This window comes from Molossus molossus, unplaced genomic scaffold, assembly GCF_014108415.1.
Source record: "Molossus molossus isolate mMolMol1 unplaced genomic scaffold, mMolMol1.p scaffold_m16_p_19, whole genome shotgun sequence".
NCBI classification, from domain to species: domain Eukaryota; kingdom Metazoa; phylum Chordata; class Mammalia; order Chiroptera; family Molossidae; genus Molossus; species Molossus molossus.
This window is the reverse complement of record NW_023425354.1, coordinates 46325932-46341411: the sequence shown is the minus strand read 5'-3', so window position 1 is coordinate 46341411 and position 15480 is coordinate 46325932. Positions and strand designations below refer to the sequence as shown.

The following is a 15480-nucleotide window of genomic DNA, read 5'->3' as shown; positions in this document are numbered from 1 at the left end:
GAATGTAGGTTTTAAGATCGCTGACCTCTGGGTCTAAGTTGACTGTGAAGTATGGTGATACTTGAAGCAGGCTGGCACCTTGGGAAAAATAGAGAAAGAGAATTAGAGGTAGAAATGAGGGCTAAAAATATCTAGGGGTACCCAATAAACCCTCAGAACAGTGCCGTCTAATAGAACTGTAATGTGAGTCGAAGAATACAATTTAAAATTTTCTAAAAGCCTCATTGAAAAAGGAAAAACAAACCTAACAAAAACCTCCAAATAGAAAAACAGGTAAAATTAATTTTTTTACATAACAGCTTTATTGAGATTTCATTTGCACACTATCAATTTCACCCTTCTAAATTGTGTAATTCAGTGATTTTTAGAATATCCACAGAGTTGTGCATCCATTACCACTAATTCCAGAACATTTCTACTACCCCCAAAAGAATCCCATACCATTAGCAGTCACTCCCTATTCTGTTCCCCCAACCCCCCAAACCTGGCAACCACTAATCTTACTTTTAGTTTCTATAGATTTTCCTATTCTGGACATTACATATAAATGGAATCATATAATATGGAGCCTTTGGTGTCTGGCTGCTTTCACTCAGCATGTTTTCAAGGTTCATCCATTTTGTAACATGGATCAGTACTTCATTCGTATTTATGGATAAATAATATTCTGTAGTATGAATATACTACTACATTTTGTCCATTCATCAGTTGATGGACATTTGGGTTTCTTTTTGTGTGTGGCTATTATGAATAATGTTGCTGTGAACATTTGGGTATAACTTTCTGTGGAAATTAATTTTAATAATGCATTTTATTTACCCCAGGATATTCCAGATATTATCATTTCAACATGTGATCATTACAAAAATTATTGAGATGTTTTAGAGTTTTTTTTGTAGTAAAGTTGTTAAAATTCTGTATATATTTTATACTTAACAGCATACCTCAGTTCAGACAGCCATATTTCAGGTGTTCTGTAGCTTCATGTGGCTAGTGGCTAACCATATTGGAAAGCAAAACCCAAAAAGAAACTCAAAGGGACAACTGTGCAACGTGGAAAAAATTACAGTTTTCCCCAAGTCAGAGAAGTTTGCTTGTTGGCTCCTAGATTTCTTTGCTCCCTTTGCCTTTCATTGTTCCCAGTGGGATACTCTTCTTTACGTCTTCAAATCCTTGCTATCTTTTAAAATTCTGACTTATATTTTTCTTCATCAGTGGATTTTTGTTATTACAGCTCAGTTTTTTGTTTGCTTATTTATTTACTAAGTGTTTATCGAATACCTATGTGCCAACCACAGTTCTAGGTGTTAGAAATGTAGCACTGAGCAGGATACATAAAGTCTCTGTTTTTAATGAGTGTATACTTAGTAAGAAGCAATATTTATTTAAATATTCAAATATTCAGAGAAATAATTTCAGATAGTGATAGGTGCTATGAGGACAGTAAAATTGGCCTGAGGAGGAAATGACTTCTGCTATTGGCAGCACAAATTTATTCTTGTAATTTTAAACTCATAAATCAGTAAAGCTGATTAAAAAATAATTTACACTAAAATTTACTAATTTTTAGCATATATTCCCATGAGTTTTTACAAACATATACAGTTCTGTAAGCATCACTATTACGGCATTGTAGAATGTTTTACCCTCAAACGTTCTTTCATTCCCCTTTGTGATTCTTCCACTTCTGGGCAAGTGCTGATCTGCTCTCCGTCACTATAGTTTTGCTTTTTCCAGAATTTCATGTAAGTGGAATCATACTTTTTGTGTACGGTTTCTTTCACTTAGCATATGTTCTTGAGATATACCCATGTCATGTGAATATAAATAGCTCATTCCTTTTTGTTGCCAAATAGTATTCCATTTTTATTGATAAACCATAATATGTTCATTTGTAATGGACATTTGGGTTATTGGCAGTATTTGGCTAAGTAAAGCTGCTGTGAGCTTTTGTGTTCAAGTCTTTGTGCAAAAATATTTTTTCATTTATAGAATTGCTGGATCTCATGGTAAGTGTGTTTATAGGAAACTGTTTTCTAAAGTGGTTGTACTATTTTGTATTGCCACCAGCAGCCTTACCAACACTTCGTAAATTCAAGCACAAAATAAGGATTAAATTTAACTTCATATATAGGGAATTGTTTTTTAAAAATATTTTTTCTTTATTGATTTTAGAGAGAGAGGAAAGGAGAGGGAGAGAGAGAGAGAAACATCGATAAGAGAGAATATCCACTGGCTGCCTCCTGTATGTCCCCCACTGGGGATTGGGCCCACAACCTGGGCATGTGCCCTGACCAGAAATCGAACCAGCGACCTCTTGGTGCATGGGTCAATGCTCAAAAGTGAGCCAAACAGGCCGGGCTATAGTGAATTCTTAGAGTCCCTTGCCAGTAACATGTAAGTTCTACTATGAATGCCGGTAGATTTATAGGCAGAAAACGGAATTTTTTTGGGTGTTTCCTTAACTAAGGCTGATATTTAAGTTTTGAATAGTCTTTTTGTCTTGTAAGAGGGGAACTAAAATCTTAATAGTTAGAAAATGTATGCGCTAATCATTCCAGTGGTAGTCATACTTTTTCGTCTGTATTATAGTGTTTGAAATACTTGGGAAGTAGAATAACACCAGTTTGTACAAATTGAAAAGCTAACAGTCCATTTTTACCCATGCATACTTATATCAGTTGTCGAACACCAGCTTTTGGCAATTATGATAAGTGGACTAAATGTAATCAGAAAAACTGTGTATATAGTGGCTTATTTCTGAAATTATCTTTGTTTAGCAATTATTTGACACTTTTTACATGATTCATATTTTCAACATACTTTCCATATTGAAATAATGGTAGAATATAGCTTCATAGCCTTCTAGGGACATAGGAATAGAGCATGGAATATAGTTTATACTGCACTGTTTACTGAACATTCACTGAAATTTCCATTCTTTTGTTCACAGTTACTTTTTTTTTTTTTTTAATTCTTCTCATAGTTTTATGTACTTGTTTATCTTAATTGATAACTTTGATTGAATACAATTTCTGAAACATTTAAAAAAGATTAGATTATTAAGCAAGTGGTTTATGAGCATTTTAGAAAATAAAGTAAGATTTTGGTTTTTTTTTTTTTTTATCCTCACCCGAGGACATTTTTCGATATTTTGTTCAGATAGAGTGAGAGGGAGAGAGAGAGAGAGAGAGAAACATCGACGTGAAAGCGACACATCGAGTGGTTGCCACCCACACGACCCAACCAGGGCCGGGGACAAACTGCAACCAAGGTACGTGCCCTTAGCGGGAACCGAACCCGGGTCTCTCCGGACCGCAGGCCAACGCTCTAACCGCTGAGCCAAACCGGCCAGGGCTAAAGTAAGATTTTGTAGTTAGCATTAGGAAGAAACTTTGGAACAAGTTGAGCCAAAATGAAGATGACCTTTTTTTAGCAGAATTATGAACCTGAAACTTTAAATTCTGAAGTAACTATCATTTGAGAGTCTATTATATGTGAGTATGATACTGCCTCTCATTTTCATAGTATGTGATACTCTGCAAAATGGTATTCTTTATTTTAATATAGAAATCCTGGTAAGGTTTAAACTATTTGTCCCACTTCATATAAGGAAAGCTGTGTTTGGATTGAAGCATGAGTTTCTGACTCCAAAATTGTGGATAGCTTATTTTTGAATTTTAATAAGGCATTTGGCCACACAATTATGAAATTGTGGATAAGATGAAGAAATGTGATTTGATACTAAAGATAGTTGGAATGAATTTGTAACTAATAGAGTAATCTAATATATCAATGTCAACCTCCACTGAGGTTGGTGACATAGGTGATATACCAAAGGGCGCTCTATCATTAGTTTTAATTTAAAACTTTGTTTATGCCCTGTCTGGGTTGGCTCAGCGGTTAGAGCGTTGGCCTGCGGTCCAGAGAGACCCAGGTTCAGTTCCTGCTAAGGGCACATATCTTGGTTGCAGTTTGTCCCCTGCCGTGGTTGGGTCGTGCGGGTGGCAGTCACTTGATGTATACCTTTCACGTTGATGTTTCTCTCTCTCCCTCCCACTCTGTCTGAACAGAAAATGGAAAAAAATGTCCTCAGGTGAGGATAAAAAAAAAAAATAGGGTTAGAATATGTTAATGAAATGGGCTAAAAATGACAATATGGGGGTGTGGCCAAAAAAAGCTAGTGTATATTTCCACTATGTCATTAAGAATATAGCCCCCCAGATATAATGTTTCTACTAGACTCTATGCTGGATTATTATGTTAGGATCAGAATGTCCCATTTTATATAGAATTTGGCTACCTGTAGTATGCTAGGAGAGCAGCTGAGATAAAGAAGAATTTCAAAATTATTAAAGGGTTAAGGAGGAATTTTATCTGGAGAAGAAAGGAGAGGGACAGTATGGAATGTCAGATTCTTAGAAAATTTTCTCTCTGTAGCCAGAACTAAGATCTCTAAGGAAGCTAATTTAGGGTTATTTTACTAAAAGTAGACATTTCTAATAGATGACTAGTTATCCAAGGGAATAGGCGGGGAAGGGTACTCTAAAATCTTTGAACGGGGGAATTGGCCTGCCCCGTGAGGCAGTGAACTAAATTATTAGATATATGTTAATGTGGAAGCCATATAATCACCTGTCTGCAAAATTGTTGGAACATCTGTTCGTAATGCATGAGCTAGTAATTGTTGGTTTTCAAACTCTTTTGACCTCTCTCCACAGTAAGAAACACATTTTTTTTATCCTCACCTGAGGACTTTTTTTCATATTTTGTTCCGATAGAGTGGGAAGGAGAGAGAGAGAGAGAGAGAGAGAAACATCGACGTGAAAGGGACACATTGAGTGGCTGCCTCCCACACAACCCAACCAGGGCCGGGGACAAACTGCAACCGAGGCATGTGCCCTTAGTGGGAACCAAACCCGGGTCTCTCTGGACCACAGGCCAATGCTCTAACTCCTGAGCCAAACTGGTCAGGGCAAGAAACACATTTTTCATTGCAACATAGTATAAGTGTGTGAATACAAGTTTCCCCTGCTATCTGAAAGTAGAGATTTCCTGTGAAACCTTTTGTAAGATGAAATGGCATAAAGTGAAGAAGCGGTTACTAATAGTGTATGTGGAAAATTTTTTGAGTATTCCAGGCCCAAAAAATAACCTAATTCATACCAAATAACGTATAAAAACTAAAATAACACTATCATAATAGTAAAAGCAGTGCCACTTACACTGCCTCAGTAAGAGCTTCCTGCAAAACACTGAACACCATTTTGTTTTTTTCCTTTTTTTTCTAAAAGCAAAAATTCTCTTTTGGTTAGTGAAAATAGGTAGTATTAATGTAGGCTTTTCCTAAAATCAGAGCAACATGAGACAAACTTTTGAAAAGTGGGGGACGCATGTATCTGAAATACAAATTTCATGAAATAACATACCCATATTAAAGGTGTTGCAGGTATTTTCTGTTATATTTCATTATTGTTAAAAGGCAGATTGCTAATCACTAAATTGATTTAACAACTCAGTTTGAAATATAGTGGACTAGAAGAATCTAAAATCCTTGCAACTATGATCCTGTGATTGTTCCTCCTCAAGTAATGGAGCACTAAGAACTAAAATTAGACCCAGAAAATACCACACTGCAAATGCCAGGAGGTTATTAATTTTGATCATAAATGTCTTTAGGGAAGTTAAAAATGAGAAAACATTTCTGTGTCCTTCGATTCTTCCTACTTCCACCCTTAGTACCCCTGCTATCTCCTCTCCCAAATCAGGCTTTTCCATGTTTCTCGTCTTTAATTTTACCTTTACCGTTTTTGAAGAATCTCCTAAATAGTTTCTTATTATCTATTTTCCCCCTGAATTAATATTTGGTGCCAGTTCTTTTCACTTAATATTTTTCCTAGATTCATAATAATATCTTCAGATAATTAATATAAACACCTAATCTTTACCTAAGAAAAATTTGGCTTTCTTATTTGAAACCCATCATCTTAAAAGTGTTACCTTTTATCTGAAGTATTGTGACATCTGATTTCTTGAAGAGAGTTTAAAAAAATGTAAGGCAAAAATAAGACTTTTTACTTTGATTTTTGGAAGGAAGGCTAAGAAGTTGTTCTCTGTAAACTTCTTAACCAAATGTTACTGTTTTAGAATTGATGTATCTTAGTAAATGGACAAAGGGAAAGGATGCAGTTTCTTTCTTAAAGTTGCTAAAGTCAGATATTTTGGGGATTTTAAAAAGTGAAATGGGATTATGTAAAGTGAAATGACAATTTTCTGTTGTACTAAAGAATTTGATTAACTTTGTGTTATGGAAAAAGTGATTTGTTCTAAGACTATAAAGTGATTGGCAGTATTAATCCAATTACATGCATGTGGATTGCAGTTGGTCTGTGATGGATTTTCTCTAGATTAGTAATTCCTGTCACTCTACTTCCTCTTCTCTCTTTTGTTGAGGCATGCTAAGTAATTATAGATTTATTTATATTCTAAACAAGTCACTATTCACTGTGTAGACTTACTGCAAAAAATAATCACTTTTAGTAATTCCTAAAGAAACTAGACATAAGTTTTTAAAGCACCAAAAGAAGGCTAGCTGGAAGGCCACTTCTGAAACAGAAGAGGTTATGTATTTAAGGAAATTAATCTATTTTAGCAAATTGCTTGTCCTGGGAAAATATAAGTGTAATTTTTTAAATGACTATTTAGTATTTTAAAATATTTTAGACCACTAAAGTAAATTATGTGTACTTTTTATGAGCACATTGATTGAGATAGAGCAATAAGATAAAATTATCATTATAACTTAAAAAATAAGGCACTTCTTTACATTTAATTTAAATCCAATCAATGTAATTTATTCTTTTTTTAAAAAAAATCCTCACCCTAGGATATTTTTCCACTTATTTTCAGATAGAGTGGGAGGGAAGGAGGAGGGCGGGGGGCATGGATGTAAGAGAGACACATTGACTGGTTGCCTCCTGCACGACCCCAGCCAGGGCCAGAGACCGAACTGCAACCCAGGTAGGTGCCCCTGACAAGAATCAAACCCGATACTCTTTGGTCCGTGGGCCGACACTCTAACCGCTGAGCCAAACCGTCCAGGCTAATTCTTTTAATTACCCATTGATTCAGAGAGGCAGCCACTCATTATAATTTCTCATTCTTTCCAGTCTTGTTTTTTGTTGTTTTTTTTATCCTCACCTGAGGACATTTTTTTGATATTTTGTTCAGATAGAGTGGGAGGGAGAGAGAGAGAAAGAAACATCAACGTGAAAGGGACACATCGAGTGGTTGCCACCCACATGACCCAACCAAGGCCGGGGACAAACTGCAACCGAGGTACCTGCCCTTAGTGGGAACCAAACCTGGGTCTCTCCGGACCGCAGGCCGACATTATAACCACTGAGCCAAACCAGCCAGGGCTCTTTGTGTTTTTTAATAGTTCATATTGTATTTCATGAAATTTTTTACTATTCTTTTTAGTTAATGTAATTTTTCTGGCTTAATATTATTCCAGTGGGTAAGTATAACCTACCATACTTAAAAGTGTCATTTAATAACCCAGTGATACACATGTTAAGACTTGGGAGTTTCAGGGGCTATTCAAATTCTTTTGTTCCACTAGAGTTATAGTTTCTATTGTTTTTTTGTTTTTGTTTTTGTTTTTTTGCTTCATATGGGTGTTTTCTGGTTATTGAACACCTCTGAACAGAGATTCTTGTAATAATATTTGGCCTAAACTGCCTTTTTTTCCTTCTCTCATTGTTTCATCAGATTTAGTACAATGTTAGAAGAATGTAGTAGGACACAGTTTGAAGTTTAAAAATATTTTTAAGTTACTACATATTCTGACATATCAAAATTAGGGAAGGGGATGAATTTAAAAATTATTGAGTCTTTTCTTCATTTATTTACCATATTATTGTTTTCTTTTTCTCTTCTTTTTGTGTTGTTGCTTATTCAGACTTTTAAAAATTTAAATGATTTTTTTTTTTTTTAATCCTCACTGGAGGACATTTTTCCATTTTTTTGTTCAGGTAGAGTGGGAGGGAGAGAGAGGAACAGAGAGAGAGAGAGAGAAAAACATCGATGCGAAAGGAACACATCGAGTGGCTGCCACCCGCACAACCGACCAGGGCCGGGGACAAGCTGCAACCGAGGTACGTGCCCTTAGCGGTAACCGAACCCGGGTCTCTCAGGACCGCAGGCCGACACTCTAACCGCTGAGCCAAACCGGCCAGGGCTAAATGATTTTTTTATTTTTCAATATTATATTAGTTTCAGGTGTAGAACCCAGTGGTTAGAGATTATATAACTTACTAAGTGATCAACCTGGTATATCTAGTGCCCATCTGACACCATACATAGTTATTACAATATTATTAAATGTATTCTCTATGCCGGGCTTTACATTCCCATGACTGTTTTGTAACTACCAGTTTGTACTTCTTAATCTCTTCACCTCTTTCTCTCATTCTCGAACCTCCCTCCCCTCTGGCAACTGTCAAAATGTTCCCTGCTTATGAGTCTTTCTGTTCTGCTTGTTTGTTTGTTTTTTAAATTCAATTGCTGATAAAGATATATATATCACCATTTTATTATTCAGTTTTCCCCTTGGAAAAGCATTAAAAGTAGCCATTACATTGTTTCCCTCTTTTTTTTTTATTGCTCAAATAAAGGTAACAATATAAAGAATGTGTGGAATGGTTAAAAAAGGCTGGAATATGAATAGCTCTTAGTTGCTAAGTTATAGAAAGTTTAATATTGTTGAAGGTTAACATTAACACTAATTAAATTGTCTATGGTGCTTTGAAGATACATGGCAATAGGGAAGGGTATGAGCTGGAAGTGTAAGCATGGAACTGAGTCAGACTCATGAGGTTGGAAGTGACTGCTGGTCTTCTGTGGCTATATACAAAGTCACTTGATCACTCTGCTTTTATCCTTTGTTTATTAAATAAATAGCACTAATTTAATAGTATTAGGCAACACATTTTTCTATATGCCAAGCTAAGTACCTTTTACATACATTAATAGCTAATTATTATAAACTTACTAGTCACCGTGTTAGAAAAATAATACAGCATTTTGTGTGATGAAAGCTATTTTCAGTTTGATTTGTAGTTGTTTGCTAATGCATTAGGATATGCCTATTTGTAAACTTTCCTGCTGTCTTATGCAAGGTACATTGATTTTTCTAGATATAGCAGTAGAGGCATTCTTGTAAAAAGCAGTTGTTTTGGCCTTTTTCTGTATTGTGGAATTGTTGGAAGTACTTAAGTAAATTAAATTTTTTTTCGTTAAAAAAAAGCGAGAGAAAGAGAGAATAAGGGAGTTAATATCCTCAAAGGAATCTATGATTCCTGGAATTGAAAACTCCTGAAGCCTGGAGAGAGGCAGCCAGACCTGTGGGTGTGGACTTCGTCTGAACTGTGGGTCAAAGCCAGGACAGGGTTGGGAGTAGTGAAAACACACTTAATCTTGTCTGGAATTTTAAAGGCTGAATTTTAGTTTTTATTGATTCATTAGCCTCAGTTTCTAAATATAAATATTATGTTGAAAGGTATGGGTATTGTGTGTGTGTGTGTGTGTGTATTTTGGTGGAAGTAGGAGTAGAGCCCTTCTCTACCTCATACACTAATCAACAGCTAGTAGTAATATTAAAGTGTTAAGTGGAAAACTTGTTTAATTTATTTAATAATTGGAATTGGAGTGTAAAAAAATACAAGAGAAATAGCACAGAGAACAAGTTTCCTTTATGATTTCCAATGGTAAATATGAGATAATTGCATATTTCCCTATTCTAGTGGATTCTCCATTCCTCTGTTTCTCCAAAGGTTGTCAAACGTTCAAATGACCAGATGCCATTCTTTGTTTTGACCTTAAGACCCTAACATTTGCTGCACAAAATGATTCTTTACCTTTAATGACATGGAACTCAAAGCTGTAATCATTTCCTCTTTCTGCCATGAATTTCACCGATACTGTTAGATTTGTAGTGAGGTGAGTCTGAAAATGTCATGGGAATGAACAAATATTGGTTGTAGTTCATTATTTATTATCAAAGAGTTGCAGAGTACTTTGAAAAACACATGGAAGAAATTAATGAGCCATATTCTAATACTAACAGATAAATCATTGATGCATTTTCCAGTCTTTTTTTCAATTTTTTTTGGTGTTACATGCCCCTAGCGGGAACCGAACCCTGGACTCTCTGGTCTGCAGGCTGATGCTCAACCGCTGGAGCCAAACTGGCCAGGGCTCCATTCTTTTTTTCTATGTGCTATAAAATTAGCTCTCAATTAAATTTAGTAATGGGTGCCTGGCGAGTTTTTCTCAGTGGTTAGAGCGTCGGCCTGCGGTCCAGAGACACCCGGGTTTGGTTCCCGCTAAGGGAATGTACCTCAGTTGCAGTTTGTCCCCAGACGTGGTTGGGTCGTGTGGGAGGCGGCCACTCGATGTTTCTCTCTTTGTCTCTTACTCTCTCCCTCCCACTCTATCTGAACAAAAAATGGAAAAATGTCCTCTAGTGAGGATAAAAATTTAGTAATGGGTTGAGGAGGAGGAGGTCCTTCAGAGATAATCTCAGATTGTGATTAAATTTATAGACAAATTATCATTATCTAGTGTGGCTTGTAGTAGGGAACTGGGACCTCTGCTGGCCTAGGTATTTAGGCAATGGTGTTAGTACTGATAGATATCCCCTGGAGGGATTCGGGTCATAGCTTTGTGGCTGAGTTACTGTCTTAGCAAAGGAGGAGGTCAAGGGTTGGATTCTTGGATTTATCGTCCCTTGCTTGAACTAGAAGAGTCACTGGATTTGATCAGGATAGGCATTTGATTGGCTGTGGCCAAATTGTAGAGCCCATAAAGTAAAAATGTGTCTCAATTCCTGCCACGTCACAATCAACATTAGTCTTAAAACCAGATAATCTCCCAGTAATTGAGAGTTCATATAGAATGTACAGTTCTGTATCCTTTCTATATGAAAGAGTTTTTTATTATGATTTTAAGTATAATAGTAATGAATCATCTTGAAGTTGGAAGAGTGGTTCAGACTGGTATGTATGTCCTGATCAGAGAACCTGATAGAGTTTGCTTGTAACACTTGAGAAAAACAGGAGCTTAGGAAGATTAGCAGTGGGTTCATTTGTAGGGTAAATAGATCTATTTATTTATTTTTGAATTTGTATAAGAATTTATTTCAGCCAGGTGGATGACACATGTAGGGGAGCAAGATCTCAAATGCTCCTAGCCCAAATAATTTAATATTTAACAATTTCAGAAGTAGACTGACATTCTGCCAGTTATACAAAGGGACTATTTTGAGAAATTTGCCATAAGTGATTTTTCGTATATAGGCTGTTTCACCTTACATGATTCATTCACAATGTGTGTAGTAAGTCTAATAGAAGTGTCTTATTATTTTTTTTTTAAATTAGGACTTCCTAGAATATATTGGATCTTTGGAAGAAGCTTGAGTACTTGTTTCATTATAGAAATTTGCAGCTAGAATACTAATTTTTCTTGTAACAATTTTAAAAATGAAAGTTATTACATGTTAACTAGTATCTTTTTTTTCCAGTTTCTCTTCAGCAACGGGTAGCAGAATTGGAAAAAATTAATGCAGAATTTTTACGTGCACAGCAGCAGCTTGAGCAAGAATTTAATCAAAAGAGAGCAAAATTTAAAGAGTTATATTTGGCTAAAGAGGGTAAGTTTATAAGTCTTCCCCTAAACCCCATACTAAGACTGCCTTAAAATGTCAGGTTTCTTGGTAGTACAGTGTTGTCCCAGGATCGATTCCCAGTCATGGGCATGTACCTTAGTTGCAGGATTGATCCTGGTCCCATATCCTCAGGTGAGATTTAAAAAAAAAAAAAGCCTATTTAGAGATAAGGGTTAAGAGTGGAATATTTGAAAAGCAAGTTGAAAAATGAATTATTTTGATTTCTTTGTCTTATGTTGGACTATATAATTCTGGGACACAGGACTTTTCAGTGCTCTGAACACTTGGGAGGATAGCCCCACACAAATTAGAACTGTTGGCATTCTAATAGTAGTGTTAGCCATGTTATATTAAAACTGATAGGTCATGCAATTTATCCAACAAATATTCAGTTGTTTATAAGTAAATATTTGTTTAATAACTACGGTGAGGCAGATATTGTATCCAGGTGCTGGGTATTCAGAAGAGCAAGAATCACATGGTTCTTTAACTCAGAGAACTTGAACTCTAGTGAGGAAAATAGACATTAAGTTATTGTTTGAGTTGTTTTTAAAAAGGCAGATACACAAGAGCATATGATGAGAGACCTAATCTGAAGGATAAGGGGGAAAGGGTTTACATTTTGGGTACTAATGTAGGAAAATATGGATATATTTTTCACATTCCTGTAGACCAGTGGCTCTCAAACATTAACATGGATAAAAATCACCTGGAGTGCTTGTTAGACTGTGGTATGTTGGGGATGGGGTCTGAGAATTTGCACATCTAGCAAGCTCACAAGTGACTGCAGTATTGCTAGACTAGTGATCATTCAACTTTTAAATTTATTTTAAATTAAAAAATATGCAAAGGATGAAAATTCTATCGTTGTCAATACTGACAATTTAAATTAAATCAATTTAAAAATCAATTAAAAAAAAAAGTTTAGCTCTGGCTTGTTGTTTAGCTCAGCGCTTAGAGTGTTGGCCCTCAGACCAATGAGTCTCGAATTCGATTTTGGTTAAGGGCACGTACCGTGGTTGCTGTTCATCCCCATTTCTGGTTGGGGTTGTACAGGAGGCAACCAGTTGCTGTGTTTCTCTCATGTCAAAGTTTCTCTCTCTTTCCCTCCCTCCCTTTCTCTCCCTCCCATTCTATCTGAAGATAAATAGAAAAATATCCTCGGGTGAGAATTTTAAAAAAAAAGTTTAAAATGTAAAAGTAATTGGATATGCAGGTCTTATGAAATATATTGGGTCTCCTTCTCAATTAAGTCATTAACCTCTGGGTAGATATTATTTACTGCTAGAAAAAGACAAGATTTGGGTTTTTGTTCGTTTTAAGTAGATAGACGTGCTGCGAACCTTTGATCTCATAAATAAGTAGATAGAAACAGAAGTTTAAAAAAAATATTATTATTCCATTCATTTAACTTTCTGAATTATATGTTAAATCACAAAGTGTACTAGCTTCAAAAATATTTTTATTCTGTTAGCTGACAACTAAATTAGGTCTTCCTTCAATTTTGTTAAAAGCAGACTTGCAGCCGTTTGACCTGCCAAAAGATGCGTAACTTGGTTATTAGTCATTCACTTTTTTAAAAATTATATATTTTTATTGATTTTTAGAGAGGAAAGGAGAAGGAGAAAGATAGAAACATCTGTGTGAGAGAAAACCATCTCTCAGCTGTCTCCTGCTCACCCCCTATTGGAGACTGAGCCCACAACCCAGGCATGTGCCCTGACCTGGAATCAAACCGGCGATCTCTTGGTGCATGGGTCAGTGCTCAACCACTGAGCCACCCTGGCTGGGTGGTCATTCACTTTTTTTTATTACTGACATTAGTATTTTACATTGTTTCTCTGGTTTGATATCACAGAGGAATTTTTTGTTGTTTTTTTTTTGTCCACCCCAACCCTTTATTGATTAAAGAGAGAGAGGAAGGGGGAGAGAGAGAAAGATAGAAACATCGATGAGAGAGAACATTGATTGGTCGCCTCCTGCATGCCCCCCACTGGGGATTGGGCCCACAACCTGGGTATTTGCCCTGACTGGGAATCTAACTGGCGACCTCTTGGTGCATGGGTTGACACTCAACCACTGAGCCACACTGGCCAAGGTACAGAGGAGTTTTTATATAATAGGGCAGTGAACCATAGTACTATTCCGGATGCATAAAAAGTGTGTCTTTTGTTAAGTGGGAGAAAGGTATTAAGGAAAGGGTGGTGGGTGCCCGGCCAGTGTGGCTAAGTGATTGAGCATCAAGCCATGGAGCAAGAGGTCGCCAGTTCAATTCCCAGTCAGGGTACATGTCCAGGTTGTGGGCCTGATCCCCAGTGTGGGGCATTCAGGAAAGAGTATTGATAAGATTTGAAAATCTAGAAGTGGATTCCTTTAAAGCAGCAGTTCTCAACCTGTGGGTCGTGACCCCTTTGGGGGTCGAACGACCCTTTCACAGGGATCACCTAAGACCATTGGAAAACAAAATTACAATCATGAAGTAGCAACAAAAATAATTTTATGGTTAGGGGTCACCACAACATGAGGAACTGTGTTAAAGGGTAACGGCATTAGGAAGGTTGAGAACCACTGCTGAAAAGCATTATGTGCTTATGAATCCCTTGGAAAATCTCTGCGTACCCTTAGGGGTACATGTACACTTTGAAAACCACTTCCCTAGTGTGGTGGTGTTGAGACTATAGGTTGTAAGCCATTGATGGATAGCAAAATTGAGGGGGTTGTGAACAACATTTTTTTTAAAAAGGAATAAAATAGCACATTATACTTAGTAAGGTTAAGTAAATATAGTTGCACAATTTTTTTTGTTTTACTTACATATATATGTGTATGTATAGAGTTGTTATATAAAATATATTTCTTGCTATGAGTTGTGGTCAAAGAAGTTTGAAAGCCGCTATTCTTAGGCCTCACACAATTCTGCCCTGGCTTGGAAGGGCTTACTGACTATAGTATGAAATGAGTTTTTTTTTGTTTTTTTCTTGTGCCTTACAGGAGAGCTATTTCCTGTTTTATTTTGCTCCTTCATAGGCTGACAAGGAGATGTGAAAGCTGGTGTTCCTGTTTAGGCATGGTGGCAATCTGTAAGACACTGGAGGTTGGGATCAATGAGATACAATTTTTATCTTCCAGAAAGTATAGTCTAATGGCATAGATAATACATTTTACACAATACCATCATTGTTTAAATATGTTAAATGTCATGAGAAATAAGTTCTGTCCAATTTTTAAAAAAAATTTTTTTTTCCTTTATTGATTTTAGAGAGAGAGGAAGGGAGAGGGAGAGATAGATAGAAACATCAATGAGAGAGAACATGGATTGGCTGCCTCCTGCTTGCCCTCCCCCCCCCCCCGGGATTTGGCCCACAACCTGGGCATGTGCCCTTACTGGGAATCAAACTGGCGACCTCCTGGTGCACGGGTTGATGCTCAACCACTGACCCACACCAGCCGGGCTGTCTAATTTCTTAACTATGTTCGTGTGAATTTGTTAACCTTTTTCTTTCAAAATTTGTTTTAACCTTGAATTGACGAAACATCACTTTAAACTCTGCAATAGTATGTTCTTGTTAGGATGACCTGTAATACCTTTAATGTATATGTATATGTAAGGTCATGACCAATCCAAACCCACTATAATACTGGCTAGTGACATCTTATTTTCTCTTCACCTCTCACACCAATAATTCTGTAGCTTGATCATCCTCTGTACAGTTTTTTCTTTCAGTCTTTGCTTATTCAATAAATTCAAGTTA

The 15480-nt window shown here is 36.4% G+C and overlaps 1 protein-coding gene across 5 annotated transcripts in view; it reads left to right on the top strand.

The window, feature by feature from the left end:
- RABEP1 (rabaptin, RAB GTPase binding effector protein 1) overlaps positions 1 to 15480 on the top strand; it is a 130912-nt gene that overhangs the window by 33786 nt on the left and 81646 nt on the right. For 3 of the 5 annotated variants that reach the window (XM_036268064.1, XM_036268068.1, XM_036268067.1), the window contains exon 2: positions 11585 to 11713. In XM_036268064.1, coding sequence (XP_036123957.1) covers positions 11585 to 11713 — 129 coding nt within the window. Of the gene's footprint in view, positions 1 to 9841; positions 10003 to 11584; positions 11714 to 14719; positions 14823 to 15480 lie in introns of those variants that run through there. The other 2 variants (XM_036268066.1, XM_036268065.1) reach the window with 2 other exon arrangements.